Genomic DNA, 9,161 nt, shown 5'->3' with positions numbered 1-9,161 from the left:
GACTGCCTAGTTAGGCCTACAAGGCTGGCTAGACGTATTGCAGCAATATTACAGCATAAAAACGACATTAAACCCATCACTAGCCTAATGCACGCGTTCCCCTTCCTTTGTAAGTTCACACACTATAATGCGAAGGAGCGTTATTAGTAGAATATTCAAAAATCCCGATAATTAAAACATTGCCTATTTTAAATCAAGATAATGGAGTTTTTGAAACAAATGCTGCCCATGTGCTCCTTTAAAATGGCAAGACGTCTTATTGACTGAAATATAGGACACCAAGTTTATGGTATAAGTTTAAAGACTATAGGCTAGCGCACATATTCACTGCTGCTGGATTGCATGCCATTTTTGACATTTAGGCTATCCTAGGCCTGCTATAATTTATATATATTTGTTCTAACTCAAAATTAGGAGGACGTTCACTGATAATTTTGAAATGAATCTGTGTCAGTTTCTGGTCAATTTGCTGTGGCAGGATTGAGTCCAGTCTCTGACCCTCCGACCACACAGACATGTACGTGCAGCGCTCATATCACATACTGACTCACAAGCGCGCGCACCCTCACGCACAGGCACGCGCTACACGCGCGGACGCACACACACACACACACACACACACGCGCGCGCGCGCATACACAGTGACACGATAAGTAATAAAACATGAAAATGCTGTTTTCAAATTCATAAATTATAATTTAATACCAAGAACAAATTTACAGCAGAATGCTTGTTTACAATAAGCTAACACAAACAAACAAGAATTGTGTTCAACTATAAACTTCCACACACACTCACATATATCACTTGCAATTAATAATAATAATGATAATAATCATAATAATAATCATAATCATAAAAAAAAGTATCTATACGTTATCAATACCCTGCAGTCATATATTTTTATATATTTATATAAAAACGTGGGTCAGTTTAAACTGTTCATAATTACAATCATGTATCATTCTCTGGTCCATAATGTGGCAACGAACAGCCAAAGATCAGTGTTCACTCAGCTACTACACAATACACAGTAAAATCCTCAGTGTCGATTTATCCATTTGTAACTCCGAGAGGGCACAAATGTTTGAATCTATCCATTTATAATTCTGGGAGTGTACGAGTGTTACATTCGTACACGGTCAGAGTAAAATAAACACTCTGGATTTTGCAGTGTATGATCCCTTTTTTATTCAACCACAACATGATGCCTTGTGTGCTGAAGAAAAGCTTAGAGACGAGGACAAAAATTGCTTGCATTCAAACGCACGCGTGTAATCGCGCGCGCACAACCATACGCATACGCACGCACACACGCGCGCACACACAAACACACACACACACACACACACACACACACACACACACACACCTACGCACAGAGACACGCACGCACGCACGCGGCGACTGTCATATAGACCAAAGGAGAAAACTTATACGTTAAAATATAGCAACTCCTTTCCAAAATCAGCTCACCCTGTTTAGTCTTAGCCTAATATTGAACGTTTTGTTTTTCCTTTTCTTTTTAAATACAAGGGCTAGTGTACTGAATGCACAGATTATATCTATACAGTCAAAAAACATTTACATTTATATATATCAAAGGTAAAATAGGTTAGCGACCTGTGGCCATGCATTCACAGTCTAAATATACATGAAAAAAGAAACATTTTGTCGTAATATGTATATACATTAAAAACATAACTTTCAGTGCTACTAGCTAAGTCTGCCACTCAATTTGAAGACGTTGTATTACCGAGAAAAAAAATGGCAACCACAGATTTTTCTTAATCACATATACTTTGTATAAAGGAAAACTCGTTGAAATGAATTGACCTATATTTACAAGAATACTGCCTCTCTAATCAACGTTTTCAAGTGAAATACAAGAGCATAAGACTGAAGTTTCAAATCTAATCGTGTTCCCAAAATGTTATGGGCCTACTTTAACAACATTTTGATAAGAAATTACATCATGCTTGTCAGGCACTTAATGCTTGAAGTGAATAAAGGTTGACATTTCAGGGACGCTTTAATAATACTGCTATTAAACACTACTCCTTTTATGTTTCAAACTTTTATGACCCTTGACCTCTCCAAGTTTGTTATGGTTATTTTTGTTTTCATTGCCATTTAGCAACTTCAGACCATGTACGCAAATTGTGTCAAATAAACAAAGATTGTGGGACAGTAGGACTGTGCTAGCATAGCATTTCCTTTGACATTGTCAAGCTTTAGGTCATACCCAATTGGACATTGATGCCAGGTAGTGTCAGCTGGAGGTGCATGCTTGAGGACCATCCATCAAATAGGCTAAATAGTGTAAACTGTTGACTATCATTTAATTAGGTCTACATCAGCGTTAGGCACTGGACTTTCAAGCTGACAAATTCTTATTTAGTGGACTATTGTGGTCTGGATTTAGCCAGAAACCATCATAATGGAAACAAGAAGGATCTTGGTACTTCATACTAGTTGAAAGAGCAATATTTTTTAGCTGGGTCATAAAGTTGAACATGAACTCCAAAAAAATAAAAAATAAAATAAAAAACTTTTTTCCCAGATGTTATTGGTCATCCTAACAATATAAGTGCGCTTGCAGCATTAAGCCTAGATTATAAGCCTCTTCCTATTGCTGTGGTTTTAATTCTTTTAGAACATTTTACATTATTTCACTGTTTCAAAATAAAATCATGGATTTCTTTTTTTAAATAACACCACCTGTACTACAGAATCACATAGGCCGGTTTGGAACCAGAAAGGAGGAACAAAGAAAAGTACAAAACACAGCTATACATGGACACAGGACAAGTCATTTGAGAAAAGAAAACTTTTTTCTTTCCCCATGTTTTTTTTTCCTTTTCTTTTTTAATACCCAAATTATCATTTTAAATGCACTTAATACTTAAATTTTCCTTAAGGATTACCAAAATCCCTTTCTTATTTTTTTTTCTTTTCTTCTTTCTTTACAAAAAAATGGATCAAAGCAGGTTGTTCTGAATGACACTGGGAGCTTGTATATTTTTCAAAGTTCACTGGATGTCTCAATTTTTGAAATTCACAGTCATTTTACGTCAATGTCTTTCTTCATGAAAGCAAGCTCTTGTAACAGCCGTTTTCCTTCTACAAACGAAGCCTATAACAATTGTAGTCTCAGCCCCCTTTGTTCGTTCCTTCTGCTTTACTGAATTGACATGTAAGGCCAGTTAAAACTGCTCCCCGAAAGCAACATATCCCTGATGAGAGTTTCAATTGGGGTTTTACCTACCAATCGGACGAAAAATAATTGTTCTATGACCGAGGAAGAGACTGTGCGGAGAGAAGGCAAGCGAAGTAACAACTTCCCAAATCGTGTTGGCTGGTTGGGATACTGGCTCCGAACATATTCCTCCAGGGCGCATTGGGACTTCTCTTGCAAACTTTCCACATGGGCCACATCTGAGAGGCCACAAGCATCTAGTGGAAAAACAAATAAACGTTAATAATGTGTCAGCAGAAGATATTTCACGACGTCGCCAACTGCGCCAAGTACATCGCATTAAGCCTGATTTATACTTCGTCGAGGTGTCGCGCGCGGAAAATTGCCGATCTACAAGCTCAGCAGATCTGCTATCTCCAACACCATCGTACGATGGATTATAAATTAAGCATTAGTTTGACAACATGACACTTGACACTCATTTGGCAATGAATGGTCATTGTGATGTCTACAATTAAATATATAATAATTTGTCATGTGTATCGCCTATACTAGCCTAATTGGAAAAAAAAAATATTTATTTATTTAACTTTCTGTCAATTGTGATTATAGTCTAGCAACAATAATCAATAGGCCTATAGGTTAACACAATTAGGTTATATCATAACAATTTGGTACGGGAACGGCGCATCAACGCGGTTAACGTGCAGTAGGCCTACACATAGTTTTGTATGTAAAATATAATATATTATAATATGTAATTCGACTTATAGTCGAAACCAATTAAACGCATTTAGCATTACTTAGCAAAATAGACCATACTATTTAAATATCAGATGGTCGTATAGAGGCCGTTGAGGTGTTTATGCGTTATGACGCCTTATTTTCTCATGGTGAAGCCCCTTAAAAGCCAACTAAATAATTTACCATATTCATATAGCTGAAGACTATTTCATATAGGCCTGTTTTACAGAGCGAGGGGGAGAGAGAGGAAGAGAAAGAGAGAGGCTAGGGCAGAGAGAGAGAGAGAGAGAGAGAGGGAGATGGAGGGAGGGGGGAGAGAGAGACCTATACTGACCTTTCTACGCTGAGATTTAGCTTGAAAAAGAACGAGCCCATAGGCTACGAAGGGGCCATCCTAGGCTACTATACCATCACAGAAGAAAATAATAGTAACCATGCAGCTGGTGGGCGGCAGCTGATTGAGTGCCAAAACGCCTGTACACACTTTAAGTTTGAAAGTTTAGATAGGCACTATCAAAACCACTAAAAGGACACACACACACGTGTTATTCCAGCACAGTTTATGGCAATAAAGCCTTCGGCAGTCAGGCAGGGAGAAATGCACTTTAAACAACCATGGTTGTCCTGATTAAGAGTAGAAATGTATTTTTCTTTATTATTATTATTTTAATAACAAGGCATCTGAAAACATAAAATGGCGAATTTGTGAACAGAAAACAAATAAATATGTCAGTAGCCTGCGCCAATATGATTATAATTTTAAAGAGCTTTTCTTCACATAACCCAATGAACCCTCGTAAATCTTCACTTGCACCCACTTTTTATTTTCCAGTCTAAGGCTATAGCTAATGTAACAAAATAGCGAGGACGTTTGGGTCATGACCTAGTTTTGGAACAAGTCCAGAGATGTCTCGAATCGCTATCTGCACGACAGGGTAAGGAGGGACTGGGGATCTTTTTGGAAATAAAAAATGGAACATACCAAATTTTCATACCGACACGGCAACATCCACATTATACTATAGGCCTATAGAGATACTGCGATGGGTTATGGTTCTCGGAAATGTCTGACCATAAATGACGAGTGGTTGAAACCTGTGCTGTGCTTTATGTGTGCAAATGGAACATTAGGGTTGTCTTTCTTTTTCTATTCCCCTCCCCCTCGGAGCGTGACATCATTTATATCTGTCATTCCATACAAACAAGACGTTGGGCATACACACATTGATAAATGACGAAAATTTCCAAGTGTAACATTCATCGACACAACACATGGGATCAGGAGAACTATCCAGACGGACAGAAATGCTTTTAAATGTTTTATGACTATTTGTTTATAAGGTCTATCAACTCCGGTTATTTCTGGTTTTCAAGACAACGCTTGCTTCCTTTTATTTTTTTGCTTTAATATAAAAATAAGAGAGAACATATTTTTGCTAAATTGTGTAAAATATTCCTTGTATTCCTGGCTCACTCAGTATCTTTATCAAATGGTTTCATAATTTACTATCAAAAGGCCATGCAGCCCACTGGCCGCTGGCTATAATTAATGAAGGCAGACAGTATAGTAAACATATAGGCCTTTGATATTTCACACGTGTGTGCATGTCTATTTGGGTCAAGGGTGTTTGAGTCAACGTCTGTTTGTAGCCCATGTGTCCATATGTCACATTCACACAGGTTGAACCTGAACTGTTGTGTTAATCGATATGGTCTTACCTGAGGTGAAGAGCACAATTGCCTTTAAGCAGCTGTATTCAGCAGAGTCAACGTGCAACGCTTTGAGCTTTTCCACTTGTTCTTGGAAGATCCTAATGTGGTCCATAAAGGCAACCACTCTGTCCGCAGACATAGGGGAGGCGTGAAGGCCAGCCGCCGCCAGAAGTGGAGCCACATGGAGGGGCATGGAGCACTGTGCGGCGTTGAGCACAAATAACTCACTCCACGTCAACCTCAGTAGAGCCACCTGGTCAGTAATCTGAAGGTCTGGAAAGAATGGAATATTCCGGGCCCACTCCACGGCGCTGAAGAGCATCCTGGCCGCTAGTTCACAAATGTTCTCGATGCCCATTATGTTGTTGGGTTGCATGCATTGACTGCCATACCGGGACGTGGGGTAGGGCTCCGCTCTCAACAGAAGAGAGATATATCCGGATAAGTAGGAATGGCAGTGCAGTGGGTCCCCATTTGTCAAGGCGAACTGGCCGTGGTGTGGCTGTGTGGGTGGCATCCGTCCCCTTTGCACAGCTGCAGTAAAAAGAGAAACTACAGATATTGATGCCTGAATTCTGCAAATTATCAAGCATTCATACTGAACATGCTGTCCAAAAAGTTTAGTGCATGCTGGATCAATTGGCTATGTAATAGCCTAATATTACAATTACATGTCAGGTATTGAAATAACAACAACAATACAGACATGGACACCTATAGCATATAGCATACTAAATAGCACACAGGTAAATGGATACAGAAATGACCGTTTGGCTAATACACATCTGATGTTACAAACCATGTTGTCTTATAGCTGCCCAATTTGCGATTTCAAAGGCTTTTGAACACATGCATATATAGTCTTAAGGTGATGCTATTCAGCTCCAGCAGCAACATGAGCTGGCTGTAAAGCAACACAAAGAGGGCAAGGCAGACCGTGTTTAACCCTTAACCTACTTAGCAATTCATCTAGTTTTATAAAGCAACTATGGCCGTGTGTTCGACAAATATTGGAACGCTATGATTTAGATTATGTATCGGCATTGCATACATAATTCAAGCAAATGTCGGGTATTAGTTATGTAACTGATAGACGGCGCAAATGCGGGGATGCCGCCTGAACACGCTGTCTTAATTCGACACTCGCCATAATAGCACAGTCGCCTATATCATCTATATCTAATACAGATTTTTATCTATTTTGCGCATTTATCCAACTATCGTTCCGTTATAATAGCGTGGCCGTCGCTGCGATAGTATTGCTACAAAGGAGCAATAGTGTGCTTTAGAATTGAAATGAATTCTATATCATCGAATGAAGACCCGACGAGCCCCGTCTGGCGAGAGCGGCTCCATTGCGAGCTTCGCTCGCAGCGCCGTGGAGGGAAGAGTCGGTAGACGAAATATGGCATGCTACATGGAAGCGACATGGTTTCGTGTTCGATTGCCTGTAATGCATTAATAGATACATCAATAAGGAAACAAAAAATCCCAATACCTTCCCGTCTCATGCCAACTTTGAGGCATTTTTTGAGGCGGCAGTACTGACACTGATTGCGGTGGTGTTGGTCAATTGGACAATTCCTGTTGGCACGGCATGTGTAAGTCAGGTTCCGTCGTACGCTCCGTTTGAAGAAGCTCTTGCACCCCTCGCAAGTAAACTGGCCATAGTGTTTGCCACTAGATTTATCCCCGCACACGACACATTCGATGTGCTGTGGCTGTTGTTTCTCCGACGTCTGGTTCGACGGCGCAGACTGTGTGTTGTTCGGGGGTCCTTGGACGGGCGTTTGAGTGCTCGGAGGGGCGACCTGAGAGCCTGACAGATTCAACTGGCCTGGTTGAGGGGTGGGAAGTGATAGTCCTCCTTGGGTTTGCGAGGAAAGGGAGCCTTGGGTGTCAGCCACATCGTCCTGGGAGCCTCTCCACACTACCATTGCCATATCTATCAGTCAGCGGAAAGAAACTTTTTGTCTGCCGTTTTGATGTCGCGGTGAATATCTGTCTCAGGGAATGCAGTAAACTGAGATCTTCGGCCGAACATACAAATGTCAATTCTACCCTATATGTCGAATCCACTCCGAATCTTCCGAAACTGTCGATTTATTGCTGTTGGAGACGTTGCGAAGCACGCTTCAAAACTGATGCGATGGCGAGCTGAGTCGCTGCCTTACGCTTAAAGGCCAAGTCCAGGGAAGCTTACAGTCAGCCATCCAGTACACCCATCAATGGGGAAAGGTAGGCTAAATATATTAGAATAATCAACCGAGGTAGCATAGGCTATTCAGTAAAAGGTGGAGCAAGTCTGTAGACGATGCAGCAGCATAAAACAATCGGTGAACACTCTAGCAGCCACTATCAAGTTCCAGCACAAGTCTTGAAGAAAATCACCAACTGATATTAAAAAGAAGGTGAGGAGGAGGAGGAAAAAAAGGGAAAAATGCGACTTGTTCCTTTTCTTCTTGTGAGGTATAGCGCCAGCAAGCGCGCAGCTTAAGCCAATGTTTTGGGGAGCCTGGAATATGAAGACAACTCTCCCCCAAAAAAGTCGAATGCAGTAAAAACAAAAAAGATCACAACCCACAGAAACCTCCTCCGTGCAAAGGATAACTAATAGGGAAAAAGAGTCGAGAATCAAAGTGATCAAATATGTTAAAAAGGCGGAGGTTAGGAAGTGATTTGCGATTGGTAGGAGCCGGGCTGGCAGAATGCTTTCTCTGTGATCAGCTCACTGAGCTCTCTATATAGTGAACTTTGACACGACTGCTGCAACTTAGCACACGTTACCATGGAGATCAGCTGCCATATAAGGAAGGTGAGTGTGTTTGACTGGTCAGAGCCTACGGACCTCCCCCTCAACCCCATTGGCTAGTCGGCACTTGTGCTACTTGGTGCCTTGCCAGAGCAAGAAATAGGGGTCGAGAGGGCCGCTGGGTCCTAAAAAGAGACGGATTTCGGAAAGGCAATGCTTTTTATTCACTCAAATAGCTTAACCATACTGAAATCTGTGAAATGTATGCCCGCAATTTTCATGAAAATCTGTCGTGATTTAGATTCCTTACGGCATATCAGGCAACAAAATCCACTCTGTTTATCACAACAAGCTAAAAAACACCCCTAGAGATGGCTCTATGCGGTAATAATGAATCCTTGTCGCTCACATAAAATTGTCCAGACAGTGTGACCTTATTTTGATCTTTAAACCTGTGGTCAGCTAACGATGAACCTCTGAACGCAATGACCCCCTCGCCCCACCCTATAGCCTTAAAAAGGAGAGAGAGAGAGAGAGAGAGAGAGAGAGAGAGAGATGATAACCGCTTTGAATATACTGACTCATCTCATCTTATTTACAGTCTATACGATAAATATGCCAATATACAGACCAAATAGGCCTACTTGGTCTGTGTATATGTATCACCATGCCAGTCAGACGTATACAATTGGCTATAATTAACTGAATTGGACAGTCCATTAAAACAACATCGTCTATATGACTTGGTGTGGA

At 40.8% G+C, this 9,161-nt stretch overlaps 1 protein-coding gene across 2 annotated transcripts; it reads right to left on the bottom strand.

Moving 5' to 3' along the window:
- Positions 1-681: 681 nt before the first annotated feature.
- nr2f2 (nuclear receptor subfamily 2, group F, member 2) lies at positions 682-8,360 on the bottom strand. 2 transcript variants are annotated; one of them, XM_080761384.1, is made up of 3 exons: positions 7,155-8,360; positions 5,663-6,208; positions 682-3,456 (listed from the first exon to the last, which is right to left on the bottom strand). In XM_080761384.1, exons 1-3 carry the CDS (start codon positions 7,597-7,599, stop codon positions 3,182-3,184), a joined length of 1,266 nt encoding a protein of 421 aa, XP_080617510.1. In that variant the 5' UTR covers positions 7,600-8,360; the 3' UTR covers positions 682-3,181. The 2 variants fall into 2 exon arrangements, with proteins under 2 accessions (XP_080617510.1, XP_080617511.1); XM_080761385.1 differs by having other exon boundaries at positions 5,663-6,190.
- Positions 8,361-9,161: the final 801 nt, after the last annotated feature.

The sequence above is a fragment of the Protomyctophum bolini genome (assembly GCF_963924005.1).
Source record: "Protomyctophum bolini genome assembly, chromosome: 4".
NCBI lineage: Eukaryota > Metazoa > Chordata > Actinopteri > Myctophiformes > Myctophidae > Protomyctophum > Protomyctophum bolini.
This window is presented reverse-complemented; position numbering and strand designations above follow the sequence as displayed.